The following is a 23,003-nucleotide window of genomic DNA, read 5'->3' as shown; positions in this document are numbered from 1 at the left end:
TTGTAAAAATGCTAAAAGGAAAAGAATTCTTGGCTTCTTTGCAGCCTTTCTGAAGGCCATATCAATCCAGAGGCAAAACATTTTAATACCAATTTGTCTCCCTGTTGGCAAAGAACAATGGGGAAAAACTCACTTCCTCTTTAGTTAATTTCTACTTCTATGATATATCTATGTCACAGTGTGCTACCAACAGCACAGCATAAATTAGTTCATAATTAACAGTCACCAAGGAATTAATCCACAGGAAAACTGGAATTATTTCCCACTGTTAATATGGTTAAGCCTTGTAGAGCAGTGTTTCTCAACCTTTTTGACACCAGAAACTTGCTTGCTGCCTTCTCGAAGCACTTGTGGGCTGCTGGAGGGAGGGAGGGAGGGAGGAACAGTATTTCACTAGTATCTGCATGTAAGACATTTCTTTCTTACTTAGCAAAATAGGGCCACTACTCCAGTTCTGTTTATTTTAAACAATGAAGTGAAGTTCAACCAATTACATGATATGAAAACGTTAACTTGATGTTTAATACATTTTTCAATAATTTTGTTTACAAATGGATTTCATTTTATATATTGTAGGTAATTTTTTAAAACTAAATCAATAGAAGTGTTTTTAAAAATATCAGATCTATAAAGGCACCATACCACTTATGATGTATGTGCCTGGCTTGTATGGCTCAAGTCTTTCAAATCCGGAGATGAATGTTTGACAAGGACCTTCAGAGCATCTTTCTAGTGCTTAGCCGGTTGCAGTATTTTGTTTGTTGCAGTTCTTGCTGAAAATCCAAATTTCACAGAGATATGTGGAATATCTTTACTGTCATCAGCTGCCAGACATGCACAATTAGTGATGTCACAACAATTATGCCAGTCGTGCACAACTATGTCCTTCGATTTTAATAAAAGGCTATGATTGTGTCAGCCAATACAAAGACACACTATATACTTCCCTGAAGAAAGAGATTGAGCTAATAGATTTATTTGATCACTTCTAATATACAAATTTAGGGACCCATTGTAAATCTTGAAGGTATGCTGCCAGAGGAGACTTCTTTTAAGACAAAGTTCATGTTGCACATCATACACTTGGTTTAACATTTTGCCACAGGACAACCATCACACTTGTGCATGGGCAGGGGCGCTCCAGCCCAGCTGTGATGATGAGATAGCCCCATCCATGGCAGGCCCAGCACAGTCTGCCCCCCCACTTCCTCCCCGCTTAATTGGTTAACTAATTAAACATTACATTTACCTAGTTAACTGATTAAATGAGATCTTACACCCCAACCTGAACACCATTGCAGCCGTTCCGTCAGTATAACTTCCAATGCAGTGATCCCACTGTCACATACTCCTTTAGTATCTGATCTGGAAGATTTCAATGCTTGTTGTATTTTGCGGCAGATCTCCGCAGCACAGTAGATCTTCATGAACCTTCATAGGTGCAATGCACATAAATAATAAGAACTGCTGCATCAGAAAAGTCCAAAGGACTCATTCAACTGAATTGCAAACTAGCTTGACACACTGGCCCTTTTTATCAACTGAACTTCAATATCTTCTTCAATATCTTCTGATTTGATGTGACACGATATCATTTGACAGTGGAATGCAACTCTACTTTTTTGGCAGCTTCATCACCCAAGACTTCCCAGCAGACATCTAAAACTGAAGGCATGATTAGTTCTTCACCAATTCTAAATGGCAGTTTGTAGGGACAGCAGATGAGACGCTTACAACATACCTTCATTTGATGTTAGGGCAGTGTGCAGTAATTTCTTTTGCCCCCTCCCTCCCAACTTCATCTCACTGTGTTGGAAGAATTCCATTGGCTTTTCTTTTGAATTCAGATGTTTGGTTTCCATCATTTTTGAAGGTTTCAGAGAATGATTGCTCAGACTTGTGCCACACACAACAAAGGTTTTTGGCATTCTACATCCTCACTTCCAAATTAAAGATTAAATACATTTTCAATTGAAGGCTGAATGTTTCCTTTTCTCATCTAGCTCCTCATTTATCAGAGTCACTTGTAGCTCTTGTTTTTTCTCAACTTTTGCTAGTTAAAAAAAAAAAAAAAAAGCAGAAGAAACTGCTTTGACAATAACCTTGTCCAGTATAGCTAAGTAAATGTTTTACTAGAACATAAATTTCACTTGCTACTGTTAAGTATTTCCTACCAACAAATGCAGGCAAACATGCTTTGCATTTCAGCACCATAGGAACCAATATCAAGCTAATCACTATGTTCAATATTCAGAAATAACAATGAATAATACAATGATGTATATTAAATATTAAAAAAAACCATTATATTTTAAACTTTAACATTTGGAGCCAGTAAAATCTTAAGGACTGCGTCAAGCTAACAAATGGCGTGGAGCTCATGGGCTCGATCGGATGACAGCGGGGGCAGACTTGTTTTGATTTTGTCTCCCCTACCCCAGGAGAATAGAAACAGATAGGGCACCTTTCCTCTAGTCATTTTATCATAATACCTCAGTAGGGGACAACCTGAGGCCCACAGGTTGCATGCAGCCAACTGGGGTTCTATGAGAGGCCCAGAAGACATTTTCTTTACTGTTGCTTACAAAGAGTGCCAGATTCTACTTTAGTTTTTTTCCTTACCAGTATCACTCAAGTGACACACAGTGCATGCGAAGTGAGGTGTGTGCTGATGACTGTCAGAGCCATGTGCTCCCTCTGCATGGAATCAAAGCACTGCTATGACTAGGATTCAAAATTAGCACACCCACAAATTCTAGGCATCCGAGAGCAGTTAGTAAAAACTTGGTTATGAAAATCTTGCAGCCCACCTAGATGAAGGGGGAGGGGGAGCGCCACTCGTGGCCCACTCACTAACTTAGGCTGCCCCTTTCTGTTTTTTCCTGTGGCTGAGCAGACAGTTTTACTGCAATATTGATCTGCCTAAGAGAGCATGGGTTGTGCCCACATTACAAATGCTGCATACTACCTTTCCTTTTAACATGGTATCAAGACACCGGGTGGTGGAGGAGAGAAATCACGTATTTTCTGAACTATAACATTTCTTCAGCAGTGTTAATGAGCAACAAGCTTGCTTAGATGATTTCTAGTCCCACTGGGGACTCTTGTGCATTTCAAAGCAGGCACGCTGCATGCAGCCAGGAGTCAGTGGAACTTCCCGCTGGCCCTGGGCTGTACTCGGTCAATGAATGTACAAAGATAATAATTTCTAGCTTTCATTGTATTTATTCAATGACTTCCATATCTGCAAACTGGAAGACAGGTTGAGAAGTCAACAGCTAATAAAAGGAAATGGTGCTTTTCTGATAGCAAAACCAGGGAAACCAGGGAAGAATGAGAAGAATGCAGAGCGTAGTCAAGTAGATCAGCGGTCCTAACCACTAGGCTGTGGCCCCTCTGGGTGCTGGACCGAGGCGGCTCGGGTACACCACTCCTGCTGCGGCTATTGGGAGAGGCATGTCCTGCCCCGCCTCTTAGCCACCCAGTGCAAGGGTCTCCCTCCTGGACACTGAAGAGCACTTTGCTGCATGGCAGAGCCCGGCATGGCAGCCTTAGAGTAGCGTGACCTGGACAGCAGCACACAGCTGGTGGCTGGGAGGCAGCATAGGGCTAGGTGGGGGAAAAGGCAGGCACTGGGGTATCCAGGGCGGGAAGGTGGCACTGAAGAGCTCTGGGGGTGGAGCTAATAGTGGCAAGAGGCTATGGGGGCAGGACTGGCACTGGGGGACTCTGGGGACAGGGCTAATATTGGGGACTGGGGTCTGATACTGGGGAGGTTGGGTACAGTGGGGCTCTGGAAACAGGAGGTGGCATTGGAGGGCTGGTGGGGGGGCTGGCAGTCGAAGGCAGGAGACTGGCACTGCAAGGAATGAGTGCAGGGGGCTCTGGGGTCAGTGGCTGATGCTGGGGGGGTAGAAGTGGAGGTGGGGGGCTCTTGGGGTTAGGGCTGGCGCTAGAGGGCTCTGGGTGCCTTTGGCAACATTTTACTTGAATATTCATTCATTGCAAATATGCAAATAAAATGTTACTGGTCTGCCAAAAGTTTGAGAGTGGGTTTGCTGGTCACTGAAGCAGATCACTTCTAATACAGTGTTTCTCAAACTGTGCGAGACCTCTCCAGGGGCTCCGCGAAGTTGACAAACTGGAAACATCGATGGGTACAACACATACAACCTTATGATGGTAAGCTCCTGAAGGATGTAAAAGACTATTCGATAAGCATTTGCTTATCGGATAGTATTGTGACTAGTCAATATCCCCGCCCCCCCTTGCTGCCTCTAGTCCCCCGCTGACCCCGGGCTCCATGGCTTTGAAATGCACAAGAGCCCCCACTGGGGACTCTCGTGCATTTCAAAGCAGGCACGCTGCGTGCAGCCAAGAGTCAGTGCAACTTCCCGCTGGCCCTGGGCTGTATGAGGTCAATGAATGTGCAAAGATAATATTTTGTACAGATTTGTGCTGGTTGTAAAATTTGTTTTATCCAGCAAATTACACTGATTTTAGTGAAATGTCTTAATTTGTTTTAAAAGGAAAAACAGTATTTTCTTTGATTGTGCTACAATCTATAGTCTAGCTGGACTGCTTTTCATGTAAGTTACTTGTTCATGTGCAAAGATTAATGTATGCTAGACCACAGAGACAATATATTTAAAAAAAATCCCTTTCAGGCCACAGTAATACACTCAGTTTGTTCTTCCACACCCACACTTTGAGAAGCAATTATTCAAATCCTTCTAAAAACAACTTGGGAAACATTCAAAATTACAGTAAGCGGGAACAGTCTAAGCTAAAAGAAGTTAATCTTTGTTTTGTCCCCACATTCTCATGTTTAAATCCCTTGGAAGGCAAACATACAAAATGGATTGCCTAGGTTTCTGCAGTGCCCACAATTTAATTCATTTCTCTCCAGCAGAGATTTCACACCAGTGGCATTTTGTTACTGATCCTTGGGAAATTATAGCAGCTACCACAGAATGTTATTTACTTGGAAATAGTTGGAAGCCCACATTCACAATATCATCGCCTCTCCATAGTCACAATGGAAAGCAAAAATAAAAGTCTAATAAAATCAGATGTGTCTCAAAACTAGAGAGAATCTATAGCAATGTCTGTTTCAAATAAAAGTAGTTTTGCCTGAAGTCTTATATTATAAAATCTGCTAGCTCTATATTTTTACACCATGTCCTTATTTCAATAGCTAGAAGAACTGTATTGCCAACTTACTTTTTTTCCAAGCCTTGTGCTATTTGGCATGCTTCTTAAAGCCCCAGCTCATGAAGGCATGTGAATATGTAAAAAGCTCAGCTTTGATAAAAAAATGTTTCTAGTCCTCAAGATCGTAGAGAACAGCTTACAAATGTGACTCAAGCACATTTTATATGTTCAAACAATAAAAATACACAAATCAATTATTTTAAATCTCTCAGTTGGGGCTAGGAGTGAGAGGTTTGGGGTGCAGAAAGGTGCTCTAGGCTCAGGCCAAGGGGTTTGGATGGGGGGGGGGAATAAGGGCTGGAGCAAGGAGTTGGGGTAGAGGGAAGAGCTCAGGGGTGCATTTACCTCGAGCATTTCCCAGAAGCAGCGGGATGTCTCCATTCCAGCGCCTATAATGAGGCATGGCCAGGTGGCTCTGCATGCTACCCATTCACAGATGCTGCCCTAGTAGCTCCCACTGGCTGCGATTCCCAGCCAATGGGAGCTGCTGATTAAGAATGTAGGACGAGGGCAGCATGCAGAACTCCCTGGCTACCCCTATACATAGGAGCCAGAGGCCAGGACATGTCACTGTTTATGGGAGCTGCACGAAGCATGGTAGGCCGAGATCCTGCCTTAGCCCACCTGTGCCGCCAACTGGACTTTTAACATCCTGGTCAAATCCAGACACCTGGTAACCCTAGCTAGGAGGACTGTACTGAGGCAGGGATGGGAAGAAATTTGTACCTGACTGTGATTAGCAGTAAGCTGGACATGCTATTTTATCTATCAGAACAATTCAATTCTTTGAATTTCATCTCTCAAACTTGATGTGTGAAGATCAGCTCTGAATTCAATACTCAGGCAGCCTCTTGTGCCCCTCCCTCCAAAAACACCCCAAAACACTACCTCAGAAAACTGGGCTGTGATCACCTAGAGTTCTCATTTATTTTAGTGGCAGTTCTGGATATTCAGCATCTTTATAAATATACCACCTACTTAGTCACCCAACTTTAGTCACCCTCTTTTGAGAACCAACTCCAGCTTCTGTTCTCTCCCAATATGTATTTTAAATTTAGTTTAGCCAGATCCAGTAAGGTATTTATTAAGTGCCTAAAGTTGCAAATAGGAACACTGTACAATTTACAGAGTCATTCAAATACAGACTTAGTTCCCATTCAAAGTCAATTACATTATGTATCTGTCTGCAACATAGGCACCTAAATACCTTTGTAAGTCTGGACTCTCCTGCAACATAGAAGAAGCAATGCTCCCTATGGAAGTTTCCATGCTAATAACAGTGTGAAGCTTCATAACCTATACATTGTGAACTAGATATTTCCAAATCTTGTGTCAGAACGCTTGTACAGTCAATAGAAAGTACTGAACCTTCTCATGACAAACCCAATTCCAAAAGCTTAGTAACACATTACAAAACACCACAGGATCTGTGCAAGATGCCTTTTCTACAACTTTGTCAACATATCTAACCTAACCTTTGAGTAATGTCCCAAGATGCCTGAAGCAAAAGCCATCAACTATGTCCTCATGAAAATAATTACTTCAAAATTCCAGAAGGCACATAAGGACATGTCATTTCTACTTATAACCTCCAGTTGAATTTCAATGTTTGGCCGCAAAGGTTAAAACATCAATGCCTTAATAAAATTTGTCACATTAAAAAGAACATGAGTTTTGTGAAAGACCTATTACCTAATGCTGTAATTTCTTTCAAAAGGGAAGATTAGTTTTGTGCTGTCTTGCGAGCTGATCAAGGGAAGTTTCAAAATGACAATTAAGTCAATTCCATCACTAGCTGTCATCAGTGATAAATATGACGCAAAATTAAACAAAATGATACCTAAAAAGCTTAGAGGAAACAGTTTAGTCTTTTCACTAGCAAAACCTTATTTCTTTGGTATTATATTGAGTCCCACTAATCCATGGAAATCTAATAGCTTGGGATGTAAAATCCCATGAAATCAGTTAACCGGTTTAACATTGAGTTTAATCGGTTAACTGCTTAAATGGGGTCGGGTGGGAGGGGATGCTTCAGGCAAAAGTGCAGTGGGCTGCTCAGGTGATGCTTACTGGTTAGCCATTCATATCCCTACTAATTGCTCAAGGACATCTGTAGCCAGACATGAACACCCCCCCCCCCCGAACATCCATTTTTGCTTGCCTGGAGCATACAGGGCACACAGAGCAGTAAGCCTTGAACAGGAGGCCCGGATAAGCAGGCTGCTGTGATCCTGGATAGCTGTAAACAGAGATATGCCAATTGCTGACCTCAAGGCTGCGAGAACTGCCTTGGCTGACACCTATATTGATACGAACACACACTGTCCGGGGGGGGGGGGGGGGGGGGGGGGGGGGTTCATGTAAAAAAACATCCAGTACTCAAAATTTAGTTCTCTCTCTTGCAAGTGTAAATTAACTTGAAACTCCCTTGTAAGAACTGGTGTCACAAAGACAGACAAACACAAGTTGGCATCTTAGATAAGAAAGGATACGGGCTCCTATGGGTATAAAGATGGGTCCAGCAACACATTTACTCTGAGCGTCAATCTACCGTCTATCTGCTGGTCGGGTTATGTGACTGGGCTCCCGAGGTTCCACTAGGATGCCCACCTCGTATTCATCTTTCCTAGGAATTGAGGGACCAGCCGTGGCTTGACCCGCTGGAGTCGAGAGGTACAAAAGGGGGTAAAAACTGTACAGCTACGTCTACACTGGCCGCCTATTACGAAATAGGCATGCTAATGTAGAACTTGGGAAGAGGCAAATGCGCGGGGGATTTAAATATCCCCCGCGGCATTTGCATTTTCATGGCCGCCGCTTTTTTCCAGCTTTGAGATAAGCTGGAGAAAAGCGTCCAGACTGGCGCGATCCTCCGGAATAAAGCCCTATTCTGGAGGATCTCTTATTCCTACTTATGATTTATAAGCTTCTTTAATAAACCTGTAACTGTTTAAGTTTTAACCTGACTCCTTCAGCTGCTGTAACAGATCCAAGCACAATTTAAAAGAACTTCAGCCGGTCATAAGGGACAGGTATAGGAAGAGCTTGGGCATTTGGATCGTGTCGCTTCCAGAGAACAGATCCGTAGGGGCATCTCTCAGCCTTCCCTAGGCTGCTCGCTGCGAAGGGATCCTGTATCCTAGCAGTTAAAATCTGAGATGTAATAAGCTCTTCCTATAAACTCTGGGGCGTCTGTCAGCCTATTGGCTGCCCTCCATGAAGGGATCCCGATCCTAGAGGACTAAGACACGGACGTTAAACTCCTCGGGGTGCCCGTCAGTCTCTGCTAGACTGCCCACTGCGACAGGGCCTTATGCTCCAGCAGTTGAAGACTCGGGTGTAACAGCCCTGACCATCGGCTGACAACATCTCAGGATATATATTCAGGTACTGCCTGATTACAGTAGATGCAAATCCAGAAAGATAACCTACCTTGTGAATACAGAAGAATTTGCATCTCCAGGAGAACACATGTGAAAATCTGGACAAGGTTTTCCAGTCCAAGCAGCTCAAAGGCCTCTCGAAGGGGGTAATCAGATAGAGGAAGTTCATTGGGTCCAGGTCTCTGGCAAACGATAGGCTCATACACCCCATAGAACTTTAGGGACCGCCCTGGAGGTGGGAGGGGTACTTCATAAAGAATGTTATGGATATAGCTCTCCAGAGGTAAAGGTGGGGGTTGCTGAGAGGTAACTGCCTTGTACAGCTGGATAAGGAACTTCTTGGATGCCTGCATGAAGGGCAGAGGAGCGATGAGACATATACATTTGGACACGTATAATGTGTCTCTGCTTATGTCATACGAGTTGTACTGCTGGAGCTTAGCCAGGGAAGTGGCATCTCCTTCATCAATGCTGCTTGCCAGGGAGTCCATGCTGCAAGACGACGAAGCATAGACACTGCTGTATTGCTCTGCATTGTGCATTTGGTAAAGCGTTTGCATGGCTGTGCAAATTTGCTTGCTTGTGACCTCCTCATAGAACGTGAGCACAAATCCGTAAGTACGAGAACCATCTTCCCTGGTAATTATAAATGAGTGGAACTGCGGGTCTCTATTGTCAGTCTGTGTCCTGAAAGATAGCCCTTTAGGCATACACAGCTATGTAAGAAAAAGATAAAATAACTGTATTAGTATCAAATCTGAAATAATTTAAGATTTTGTATTTTTTGTTTCCATGAGCATATCATGCAATAACAAAATAAAATTATATACATGCTAATTTTTCTAACTTATTAACAGTTTACATTAAAAGATGTACCCTTAAAATACACGGGGACACTCCTGACAAGCTAAGCTTCATATCCAAAAAAATTGCTTAAAAGAAAGATCCTTTCAGATTTTGTTTTCATTTTACCAAGTCAGCAGCACCACTTCACCTCATTATTCATAATAATTAACAACCTATACACATATATTTAAGCATCAGATAAAATTTCAATGAGATACCACTTTTATTTTGCTTATGGGTACAATGGAAGTAGGGGGAGAAGTCGTATGCTGTCAAAACCAAAATTCAAAATTGTGTAGAAGTAGTCACCAAGGATACTTTTGTAAGTGTGGACACATCAATTCCTAATCAACACCAGCATACATGGAATGACCGCTGACCAGTCAGATGGCAACAAGCTATAGCTGCTAATGACCTGAGCAGGATCAGATCAATGGTACAGAAACCAGATATCACATTCAGTTAGCAATCTCATGCCTCATCCAAGCCAGTTTTTATATGTTGCTGTAAAAGTTAATGCATGGGCTAATAAACGGCCTGCAGACAATAAAAGGACTTAATTCAATTGATGGGTACTCCTGACAAACCATGAAATTGCAGCTCCAGCGGCTTTTGAACAGCAGTGATACATTAACTCAAAAGGTTTGTAGTTTTGTTATTGAGGTGTTAATAGTAGCTCTGTTACAATTGCATTCAAATTCTCTTTTGAAGGAGGAGTAAAATCCCTAGTTTCGGGTCTTAATTATTGAAATTAGTCTCCATAATATACGTATCTTGAAACTTTCACCTGATGCTATTCTACCCGATACTATGTTATATTCTGAAAACTTGGCTTCTGCGCTAGAGACAGTGGACATAGTTTTATTAAATCTGACCTCACAGTTAGATCGGTGCTTTTCAAATCTTTTTTCCTCATGACCCAGCTGAAGAAAATTGTTGATGGCTGGAGGGGCCTACCTTGAGTGGCTCCCATTCAGCAGTGTGGAGGGAGGAGGGGGGCTAAGGCAGACCTGTTTCCTCTCTTGGCACCACAGACCATGCTGCACCCAGAAGCAGCCAGCAGCAGGTTCCCAGCCAATGGGAGTGTGATGTTAGTGTTTGGGGCAGGGGCATTGGGTGGAGCCATGTGCGCTCTTCCCCCCAATCCTCCATATGAGAGCTGGGCCTGCTGCCAGCCACTTTTGGAGCCCAGTGCAGTTTGTGGTTCCAGGACCAGCAAATAGCCTGCCGTAGCAACACCATTAGTCACCTGATCCCCCTGCAGCAAGAGACCCAATGCCTGGCATGCCATGACCTAGTACTGGGGTCACAACCCATAGTTTGAAAACCACTGGTTTAGACTACCTCTAAGACCCTTAAGTGCCCACCCTTCTCTCTGCAATCTTCCAGCAGAGTACCTTCCCCACAATCAACAACTTGTAAACGTCATCATCTTTTGCCTGCCCAAAGCACACAGGAAGCCAACACTAACTAAAAAGGCAGGCAAAAGACATCAAATATTAAGCTTGGACCAAGACAGGAGGAAATGAAGAGAAAGGAGAGGGGCGGAAGAAGATTAGCAGCGAGGGAAGGGCTCACCAAGGGACTATTAATCTGCAGAATTCCATAGATAAGCCAAATGGGAGGGAGCAAAGTGTTAGCGTTCACCCAGAAGAGTCTTAAATATGCTGTGGTCTTGAAGCATGAGGTGGTTATATTCAGGCAAGCGCCCTTCAAGCATACATTCATCCAGGTTTAATCATATGGATGGCAAACGATAGAGTCTAAACCAGGGGTTGTGTTACCTCAGGCCCGGGGGCCTGATGAAGCCCCCGGCTTGCCTGGATCTGGCCCCCGAGGCTCAGGCCCACCCTCAGCATTGGGAAGCCCTCACTGATACTCCAAGCTCCCCCACGCTGTCCTACCACAGGGCTGGAGCACAAAATCTACTAGAATGTCCCCTCCCCAAGTTGCGGTATGTGATGGCAATGTGGGGAGCGTCTTTCTCCTTCTCAGTCAGGGACTACATCAGTGAGGGGTATTTTGGGAGGTTTTTTGGGGGAGGGGTGTTATTTGCTTTTTACTTACATGTGGCCTGACTGATTTTTATTTTGAGTGAGTGACCCCTAACCCAAAAAAGGTTGCCCACCCCGGTTTAAACCCTGGAGGAAGGTCCTTGGGAGAGAAAAATTCACATTCAACTTGAAAATAGGATTTGAGTAAACTAGAAGAACTGGGGAAGACTATTTCCTTTTTTATTTTTAACCAGATGTTTCAGCATTGTTGAGCTGCCTACCTCTCAACTGCATCTTTGAGGGGGATTTAAGACAAGTAGTTATAGAACCTCAGTGTTACAAACACCTCAGGAATGCAAGTTGTCTAACACAAAAGCATTATGGTTCTTCTTTCAAAAGTTTATAACAATGACTTCAATGTAGCTTTGAAAATTTACTATGAAGAAAAATACTGCTTTTAGTTCTCTTAATTCAAATGAAAGAAGCACAGAAGCGGTCTCTTCTTACTTTTTCAAATCATTTTTTAAAATGTTCCCTTTTTCTAGTAGTTTAAGTTTGCAAATACTGTATAGTACTGTTTGTTTGGGTGGTTTTTTTTGGTCTCAGCTGCTTAATTGTGTATTTCTAGTTTCAAAGAAGGGTGTGGTTGACTGGTCAGTACCTGTGATCATTCATGTAAATATAGTGGCGGTGGCCCACTATATTGGCGGTGGCCCAGTTTGCTAACTCTGGCAAACTGCCACATTAAAAATCAGAGATCATCATCTGCAAGTTGTAGAATTTTGCCCAAGAAATATGGATCGGCTTTTTCTTCATTGGCAGTAATAACAATGTCCATACACCCCTGTGAACCTTGTCTCAAGACAGGGTGTGCATGCACCACCACACCACATAATTATGTCAATTTACATTCAATACTAGTATTTTGTTTCAATATTTGCTAAGGACACGTAAACAGACTGTATATGGCAGCACAACTTGGAGATGAATGTCATCTTCATTGAAGCTCTGTACAAAAATGTTAGAATTAAAGACCAATGGATGTGTTCTTGGTTTTCCAACAAGTCTACCATCTGTTTAGGCATTTTTAATATACCTATTATGATTGAAATGATTTAGGAGTGATTTTGCCTTGCATTCTGTTTTTCTTTTTCTTATTGTGGATACACTGGAACTTCTTAAATCCAGCAACCCACAGGAAACATGCTGGATTAAAGATTTTTGCTGGGCCCGGAAGGGCACAGGGCATGAGGGGAAGATGGGACACTTAATTGGTGCTTCGCTCCCAGGGACATATGAGGTTTCACACCGCTCCAAGACACTGCTCCTCCCACCACTACCACTGTTGAGAGCGGTAGGGAAAAGACATATGGAAAGCTCATAATGCTCTGCCTAACCCCTAGCTAGAGGGAGGGGAAGAACAGCAGCATGGAGTTGCTTCCTCCTCTGTATCACAGTTGTTCCCAGATTAGGGACACCTAGAGTATGGAGGTTCAAGTGTACTTGCATTAAGGCCCCACTTAAACATGCCAGGAGGCCTACTAACATCAGTGGATTATGAATGTACTTAAATAGAAATACTATTTTGGGGCCCAATTCAGCAAGGTATTGAAGTTTTCATTGTCTTCTGTACCTAGAACTTCAGCCTGAAACCAACCAGATTGTAATATCAACAATACTGGATGCTGAGAAAGATTATCCCTACCTAAAGTCATAAACACACACGCACTCACCAAAACAGTGAATATGGGGGAAAACCAATAAGATAAATATTGTTATTATTCAATATGGGAAAGCAAACTTGATCTAAAGGCAGAATTACGTAGTTATGGAGTATTTAGTTTTGTGCTTTGATTTTTTCTAAATTATTTTCATAAGACATTTCTAATTCTTTAAGTGCCCACCAATAACAGACTACTCTCGCTGATTATCTTTGAAAGGCTTGTGGCATTTTCTTCTCTAAGGAAACTGCCTTGTGAAGCTTAAATAAAAGGAGACAGAGGCAAAGGATGACTAATCAAAGGAGAAATCAAGGCGGACAATAATTGGGGCAAGTGATGATATAAGGAGGAAAATATTACTTTATTTTGATTCAAAAGTCACTTAGAGCTTTTCAAAGGAGTAAGGTGAAAGCATTACTACTTTTTTTTTTGAATACTGCTGATTGTGTCAGAACATGAGAGAAATGTGGTCTGAAATGACTCACCCCCCCGCCCCCAGAAGATTTTGGTTTTCTATAATTATTTTGTTTTAACTACGCTCATAGAAGATTATATCAGCCTATATATATATATATATATATATATATATATATATATATATATATATATACACACACACACACACACACACACACACACACACACACACACACACAGCTCGACAAATACACTCGCCCGCAGAGTAGATTTTGCCAGCTGGCGAGTGCAGGGGCGGACTGGCCCAGTGGGCCGTTTAAATGGGCTGGCCGAAGCCCGCACTACGGGTGGCGTGGCCCCATCCAATCTGCCAGCAGGCGGAGGAGCAGAGCGTTGCCGGGGAGGGGGAACTGTGGCAATTCTCAGTGCCGGGCTGCCTGCGTGCAGCTGTGGCACGAGGAGGCGGAGCACCGGCAGACGTGGCCCCGCTGATTTTAAAGGGCCACGGCAACTCAGATCTGGCTGTGTCCACAGCAGCTGGCTGCAGCGCACAGCGGAGCCAGGCCCCACCCTGCTGGCTCCAGTCCTGCCACAGCCCCAGCCCCTCGCTGGTGAGAGACCGCTCCCTGCCGACCACCCGGCTCACTGCACCCGCTCCGTGCCCCATCTGGCTCCTGCCACCCATTCCCCACGCCGCCCCTCCACCCCAGATCCCCTGCTCTCCCTCTGGCTCTGTGCCACCCTTGCAACCTGCTCTGCCCGATCCCTGCGCTACCCCCCATTCCAGCTCTGTGCTGCCCGTTCCCTGCACTGCCCCATGACCCAGATTCCTCTGCCCCTCCTGTTCCCCGTGTCCCATTCCCCGTGACTCCACCACACCCAGCACTGCTCCACCCGATCCCTTCGTCCCTCTGCCTCTGTGCCTCCTGTTCCCCACGTCACCCCTGTCCCCCGCACCCCTCTGGCTCTGTGCTGTCCCTGCACCCTGTTTCCCCTGTACGTTGGGAGTGAGGGGTGCTTGTCCATAGGGAGAAGCTGGACAGGGCAGGGAACAGGCTGCTGTGACCCAGCAGCGAGGGAAAGGAGGAGTTTACTTGACGCGCCTTTGCCTTTATGGAAAAAAATTGAAAATGCTATTTATAGGGCTAAAATGCTGGGACAAAAATGAAAACAAACAAAAAAACCCATTGCAAAATGCAAACGTGTAAAAGACAACAAAAAGGGGGAGGGGAAGCGGCTGGTCTGGGCTGTGGGGAGGGGAGGGGGTCAGGAGAAGAAGAAGAAAAAAGGGGAAGGCACCAAGGGACAGGGGTGCAGGAGAGAAATCCCAGGGGCCCAAGTGCAGACAATGAGGAAAAGAGCAGGAGGGGAGGTGTCAGTGGGAGGGGGAGACAGGGTGATGCTGGGAGAGGAGAGGGTAAGGGCACTGGGGGCTAGAGGGAGGAGGGGGAGGCGCTGGGAGAAGGCTTGAAAGAAGGGGTGGGCATGAGGAAGGCAGGGATGGAGCAAGGCATGTGTGAGAGCACAGGGGCAAGGGCGCATGTATATATAGTACACAATACCATCCCAGTTTTCTGACAACAGTTTTTATTGCCTCTTGCATATTTTACTCTCTCAGAGAAACATTAACAGCCTCGCCTCTAAATGGGCTGGCAGAAGCGACTTACGCAGTTGCTTAGTATTGCTATACAAACTGTCTTGATTCTTTCAATCTAATGAACGTGCAAGATATTACAGAGATGTATTAGAACTCTTGCACTGTTTCCACTGCTTTGCACTTATGGATGTAACAGATACTGAAATCCAGACAGTGTGCAAGATGACTAATGTAGCATCATTAGTCTCATCACTGCCTGTATATACTCACCATGGTATCATTAGAGGCGGCACCAGTCTGCCAGTGAGTAGCGTACCCCGTGACAAGGTGCCATTAAGAATTCTCACATTCTATTGGCTACAACATTGCAATATTGCAGCCTTTTAGGAAGGATTCCGCTCCTTCACTTGGCTGACACACCCCCTTATTATATTCCTCCTCCTTTATTAAGCATTTTCTCTTTACCTTTTTTTAAAAAAAGTAATATTTGCAGGTAATCCATATGGAAAGACCGTTATTTTTATTATGTTAGATCATTTCTCCTAGACTTTTCCCCCTTGATAATAAGTAACAAAATTTTCTTCTGACAGTTCACTACACAGTATGGCAGACTAGTTTCATCACATACTAACAGTCATGAATACTAGTTTAAAATTAGTATCTCTCAAACTCCATTTCACTCTTTTTTACAGAAATTTTCAATAGATATTTGAGATCTCCTTCCTTCATAGCACTTCCATTAGCATGCATACTGAAGCCCATCCCGTAACAACAAAAGGATTAAACCACTGTAGATCAACAAGACCGTAACAGCCATATTGGGCCAAAACCAATGGCCCATCTAGTTCAGGGGCAGTGAGCAGAGCAGGGTAATTGAAATTATTCACTTGTCTTTCCCCTCCCAGCTTCTAGCAGAGATTTAAGGTCTCCCTGAGCATGAAGGTGCATCCCTGATCATCTCTGCTAACAGTCATTGATGGACCCATCTTCCATTAATCTATCCAATTTTTTTTAAGCCCATTTATACATATGGCACCACAATATCCCATGGGAAGGAGTTCTACAAGATAACTGTACTTTGAAAGAAAAAGCAACTGTTTTTATTAAACCTCCTGGCTTTGTCTACCCTGCAGGGTTTTTGTGCAAGAAGCTTTTTGTGAAAGATCTTCTGCAAAAACTTTGTGCACAAAAGCGCGTCCACACCTCAAAAGTGATGCGCTTTTGTACAAGAGAGTGTCCACATGGCATAGACAACACTCTTGTGCAAGAAAGTTCTGATGGCCATTCTGTGAATGGCCATCAGATCACCTGTGCTTTTTGTGCAAGAAACCCCTGTTGAGCGTCCATACACACCTTTTTTGCTCTTGTGAAAAAAGGAGTTATTCTTCGTAGAAAGAAGTATACCTACACTGCAAAAAGCCCTCTGCTATTCTACTGTAAATTTTCTTGCGCAAAAACGCACTTGAAGTGTGGATGCTCTGCAGGTTTTTTGAGCAAAAATCCTTAGTGTAGACGTAGCCCCTCCCTGTTAATTTCACCAGGTGAGCCCTTGTTTTTGTAGTATATGCAATTGCAAACACTTTCCTACTCACTTTTTGCACACCTTTCATGATTTTATAGATCTCTGTCATACCCCGCCCCCCAGCCAGGTTGGTAATGAATAATGCTGGTAATGAATCTGAGCTATTTGGGCATCTCTCCCACATGCTCTGCAGTGAACACCAATGCAAAAAACCCCAATACTCATTTAGCTTCTCTTCCATGGCCTTGACATCCTTGAGTGCTCTTTAGCACTTGTCATCTACTGGCTCCACTGCCTGTTTGGTAGGCTTCTGACTTCTGATGTACTTAAAACAGACTTTTTTTTCCCTTCATCCTTAGCAAGTTATTTTTCAAATTTTTTCTTGGTCACAATTGTTCTACATACACTCAAGGTGCACAAACGGACAGGTTCCAATTTTCCTCACTAGGTTTTGGTTTCTAAACATTATGACTCTCTGACTTTCCTATTCTCCATTATCATCACTGCTGTTTTAATAAATGAGACGGCTATTTCAGAGTTAAATATATCTATTAAGAAACAAAGATGTGTGAAGGAAGAGCCAGCATACATACCATGTTTACGGCATCTTGATCAAAGGGGTTCCATTCTATATTCTGAGGGTAGTGTGCCAAAACTTTGGACTTGAAAGTTCTTCTTAAGGGGCTCTGGTCAAAGTTCTCTCCTGGAACAGATTAGGAAGCAAGAACTTGTCAAAAAATAAAGTCATTTCAAAATAAACTTGTCTGCAATTTTATTTTGTAACTGAATGATCACAGTAATAGAAAGACTACTATGCATTTTAAAAGGTTCATTTCTTTAAGAGATGCAGATGAGAAATTTAGAATAGGAGGCTAAAACCTTACCTTCATTATCTTGGATCCAGACTCTTATTATTACAAGAAAAAATAGAATATGCAAACATAATACATAGCTTAGTATTTATTATACTTCAAATTGAATTCAATATAGTTTTTAGAATTACTACCTAAGTCCACTGAAGAAAAACCTCAACCTGACTGAACCTACCATCTTTAACAGCTATTTTATTTAACAGTTATGAACTAAAATATATATATCACTTGAGTGCCTCCTTGCTATTGACAAAGATGCACGCATCTCAACAATATTAAACAAATTACTCAAGGACTGATTTCCTTCCACCACACAAGTGACATATGAAGATCAAGCCTTTATTTCCTGAATCTCAAATGTCAAAGATGGATTTTGACATTGATACATATGGAAACTATATCAAGATTGAAGTTAAACCTCTAATAAAAGAATAAAATCTATCCAAATTGGCAAGCTATAAATAAAAATAAGTATCTCAAGCTACAATTTCCCATAGAGGCACAGCACAGCATTAGGGAAAGCTACTGTGTAAGCACCACAACCCCATCTAAGAGGGGTTTGTTTAGATCTACAAATTACAGTACTAATAATACATCTCTCTCAAAGTCACGATATCAAGTCAAAGACCTTCAGTCAAATAATTAAACAATCAATAAACAAATTTAAAAAAATGACTGATTGGCAATAATTTTACAGATTAAATTATTTTCAATTTTTCCAAAGTGTTCCCTTTCAGCGCTAGCTGTAAGATTTTAAAAAGCGAAGAGTCTACATAGTTGAGCTCCTAAATCATTTTAGCATGTGACTCCTTTTCAAAATTTCCCACATGACATTCCTAGAAGAAAATGAGGGGAAAGTGATCTAGATACAATTACTTTAAGGAGGGTGCATAACTGGTTGAAAAACCTAGTTAAGAAGTAATTATCAATGGCGTGCTGTCAAACCGAGAGGTCACAGCTAGTAGTATTCTGCAGGACTCAGTCTTGGGTTTGGTACTATTTAATATATTTATTGAATGATTTGGAAAATGGTGTAGAAGGGGTATACTTATAAAATTTGCAGATGGCACCAAGCTGGGAGGGCTTGCAAACATTTTGAATTCTAATCCTGTCCTCCAAAATGACTTACAAATTGGAAAATTGGTCTCAATTCAACAAGATGCACTTGTCTTTATTAAATGTCAAAACACATCACTCCTGAAGGGGGGAAAATATAAATCAAATGCTCAACTACAAAATGGCAAGTAACTGCCTATATGCTCAGGAGCTTCAGGGGTTGCCGAGTTAGTCTGTTACAGAAAAAAACAGCAAGTGAATAGTCTGGTAGCACTTTATAGATTAACAAAACAGGTAGATGGTACCATGAGCTTTTGTGGGCACAGCCCACTTCTGCTGGGAAAGATCTGGTGGGTTTAGTGGATCCCAGACAGAAGGTGTGTCAACCATAGTTGTGGAAAAAGGTTAATATCATTCATGGGTGTATCAATAGTGATATTACATGAAAGAGACAGTAGTCCTGCTCCGTTTGACACTGGTGAGGCCTTAGTGGGAATGCTCTCACCAGTTGTGGAAACGTGTGGATAGACTAGAGACAGTATAGAAGAGAGCATCAAAAATTTTAAAAGTCATTTCAAAAGTCTGATCCATGAACAAAGGTTAAAAAACTGGACATGTTTAGTCTTGAGAAAAGAAAATTGACAGGGAACCTGAAAAAAACCAGTCTTCAAATATGTATGTTAAGGGCTATTATAAAAAAGACAGTGAGTGATCAATTGTTCTCCATGTGCACTGAAGATAGGACAATAAGTTTATGACCTGAAGCAAGTGAGAGCTAGTTATGTTATCTAAGAACACATATTTCCAAGGGAGTACAATTCCAAGGAAGGTTGTGGAATCCCCACTACTGTCTAAGAACAGGTTAGACAAACATCTCTCAGGGATGGTTTAGCCCTACTTGGGTCCTGCCTGAGCACATAGGTCTGGATTTGATGGCTTCTTAAGGTCCCTTCCAACCCTACATTTCTAGAATTCCTATGAGCATCCAACAGCTGATACTGAGGTCAATTTTCTGTTCGCCTCTTATTAGAAAAGGAAAATCTGTGGGGGAAAAAAGGTTGAAGTTGTTTAAACTCCAAAAAGGTTTAAAAACACCCTCATTTTTCAAAATACATAATCAAGATACTATCAAAACGTAACTAAAATAAACATATTTTATTGTGCAAAAATCTGTTTTTGTATGTTTGTTTTTAAATATGGAAAATGCACAAAAATGTTTTTCCCATTGAAAAAAAAGTTAGTTTTTGGGGAAAAAGGATTTTGGATGTTGGTTTTTGTTTGTTTTAAAGATTTCAGACAGCTCTACTTAGACTTTTCTGAAGGACTATGGTAGCATAATTATTTCAGATTTGGATGCTCAAATTCAATGCCAAAGACAACGGAGATGTTACCCAGATAAAAGATACCCACAACAAATAGCTGAAGACTTACAAAAGCCTTCTGGTGTAACAATATAGTCAGGTCTGCATTCTTTATAGCCTGAGGCATATTTTCTGCCCTTCAAATTAACTCCATTTTGTCCTTTTCAACCAATACCCTAAGCCAGTGGTCTCCAACCTTTTTAAGCACAAGATCACTTTTTGAATTTAAGTGCAATCTAGGATCCACCTCAAACCCAAATACCCTTGCCCCACCTCTTTCCTGCCCTTTCTCTGAGGCCCTGCCCCTGCTCACTCCATCCTCCCTCCCTCCATACTCCCTCCCTTTCACCTGTCAGGGGCAGAGGATTGGAGCACAGGCTCTGGTCTTGAGCTAAGGGATTTGGTATATGAGAGGGGTTCTGAGCTGAGCCTGGGGCAGGGAGTTGCGGTGCAGGAGGGGGCTCAGAGTACAGGCTCTGTAAGGGCGTTTGGGTCCAGGGGGCTCAGGGCTAGGGCAGGAGCTTAGAGAGTAAGAGGGGGCTCCTGGGTATTGGTACAGTGGAGATATAGAAGGCTTACTCCTGTTCTGGCCCTGCACCACTCTCCAAACCAGTCAGCAAACTCCTTCCATCCCAAGCCTTGTGCCTCCCCACCCCCATTCGATCTGTGGAGACAGAATACAGGGTGGGAGAGGGGGCACCCTGAAATCAGTGGCTCCTCCTCTCCCTTCCCTACTCTGCGCAGCAAGCAGGAGGCTCCTGGGAGTGGGGACAATCTCTAAGGCAAAGGGCAGGAGATGCACAGCAGTGGGGGGAGTGGCAGCTGAAGTGCCCGTATTTGATAGTCTCTTGACCAAACCAGTCAAGATCACTTGTCAGGGGTTCCAAGATCTACCGGTATATTCCGATCTACTGGCTGGTTACTACTGCCCTAAGCAGTAGCAGAGTGCATGTTTTCCAAGGCATAGCAGAGAATTGGTCCTTTTCAGTCAATTTGGGTGACAAAATTGGTTTCCCCTAAAAAAAATGGTGGTAGAAAGAACACTGCTACAGCCATATCCATCAACAAAAAGTTATGGATGATTGGTCTTTGCCAGCAGGACACTATTAATATACTGGCATCCTAGTCTCCAAGATTTTATAGAACATTTAACATTAACTACTTGAGAACAAAAAATACAATTTTTACATCTATAGCTACTTGGAGGTCCCTTCATCTCATCTGTGCAAAGCACTACATACCTCCAGCAGAGGCAGTGCTAAAATCAAGCCACATGGCTTCATTTGATCCCTCAGATACTATTGAAGGGGGAGTGAAAGGTGGAAAAAGTTTAAGAAATAACTTCTGGGAAAAGGTTTCTGTTCAGAAACAGAAAAGAACTACAGAGAAAACATCACTTGCAGAGTCACTAATCCAGGGAGTAGGGTAACATAGCAATCTCAAGAAAACCTGAGTTTAGTCCTAATCTAGAGAGATAGTGAAAGAAAAGCTGCAATACAGTATTACAGAAAGGGCACCCACATGCTCAGTATTTGGCCACTCTGTCAACTGAAAGCAGAGTGTTCGCTGCTATTGGGCCAGGGCCATAACCAGGGTGGAGGCAAGCAAGGCAGCAACCCCAGGTACAAAAACACAGAGGCAGAAAAATGAGGGGCTAGCTTGATTTAGGTGCTAAAATGCCTATTTATGATTTTGCACTGGGTCACATTAGTCCTGAGAAGACATATGGAGGACAGAGACACTGCAGTTTTCCACTAGCAGAAATCTGTTTTAGGACTTCTGATTGCCTTAAATTCCATCTGAATGACTTTGGGGCTTACAAGTTGTAGGAATACCTGGAAGAAACAACTTCTGAATACAGAAATTTAATATATTTCAATAAGTCGGTGGCCACAACAACTTGCAATCCACGTATCTATTTTCCATTCCTTGGGCCACACTTAACTGGGATTTCCAAATCATTCAAGATACAAGTCATTCTAACATGTCATAGATTGACGACTACAGGAAACAATGAAAGAGTATAAAACATTTTTTCAAAGGAAATTTACCCCAGGAAGAATGAATTCAACACTCGTGGTACATGTCACTGAGCAAGCCTTGAGAAGACTGGCATGAAAATACATGAAAACATAAGCCACATTTTACAGACGTTCATACGAACAAGTTGAGAACAGACTCAGGATCAGATTGCTTTTTCCCCAACTGGTCCTTTCTGGTATCTGCCAGCTTCAGCCTCATGTCTGCACTGCAACAGTGATTTCCTAATCCCTGCTACAGGAAGTCAAGGCTTTAATACCCTCTGTATCTTGAAGAGCCATATGTGTCAATTTGCTGGGTTCTAAGTAGGAACTCAAAAGCATCACTTGTCACTTGCAACAAAAGATCACAGGTGGCTAGCCCATTCATTAACAGAGCCACAGCTGGATTTATCTCTAGAAGATGCCCTCTGTACTAAAAGCTGCATACCTCCAAATTCTATAGTTGAGAAGCTCATGGTTAATTAACCATTGATACCTACTAGTCCTGGAGCAAAGAGTAATACACAGCACTTCTGAAGCACCTTATGCATAAGTGTATCAGAACTCTACCTGTAAAATACTCTGAGTCTATGTACCTACTTAAAGGCATCTGACAAATTCAGTATGTAATACTCATTTCCCTCATGCACTCCCTTCTACACAGAGTTGAATTTAGGTCCTTATCCAATACAAGATGGCTTAAAATGTAGCGACTCAGGGCATCACTTCAAATTCTCTTTTGGCCAATGCTTCCAGCAGCATTGATTGCATCCAAAACTGCAACACTGAGCACCTCAGCTGGAGGGGGTCACGCTAGAACATTCATTAAGAGGTTGAAGGAATGATTGCACAGGACTCCCCCTTCAAAAAGCCAAAACCAAAACCCATATTCTTTCCTTCTTTCATGTCCGGTAGCAAAGGTTTACCCAGCCACCATCACCCACTCACAAACAAAAACAAACATAGCTATATAGTTATTTCAAAAATCAGTGAGATTGT

General features: G+C 42.7%; 1 protein-coding gene across 4 annotated transcripts in view; it reads right to left on the bottom strand.

Moving 5' to 3' along the window:
• Nucleotides 1-23,003, bottom strand: part of DENND5B (DENN domain containing 5B) — a 189,130-nt gene that overhangs the window by 86,023 nt on the left and 80,104 nt on the right. For all 4 annotated transcript variants that reach the window (XM_075940597.1, XM_075940587.1, XM_075940572.1 and 1 more), the window contains 2 exons: nucleotides 17,288-17,397; nucleotides 8,647-9,313 (listed from right to left, as the gene is read on the bottom strand). In XM_075940597.1, coding sequence (XP_075796712.1) covers nucleotides 8,647-9,313; nucleotides 17,288-17,397 — 777 coding nt within the window. The remainder of the gene's footprint in view (nucleotides 1-8,646; nucleotides 9,314-17,287; nucleotides 17,398-23,003) is intronic.

Source organism: Pelodiscus sinensis, chromosome 1 (assembly GCF_049634645.1).
Source record: "Pelodiscus sinensis isolate JC-2024 chromosome 1, ASM4963464v1, whole genome shotgun sequence".
NCBI lineage: Eukaryota > Metazoa > Chordata > Testudines > Trionychidae > Pelodiscus > Pelodiscus sinensis.
Note: the sequence above shows the minus strand (reverse complement) of the source record. Positions and strands in the feature narration are given on the sequence as shown.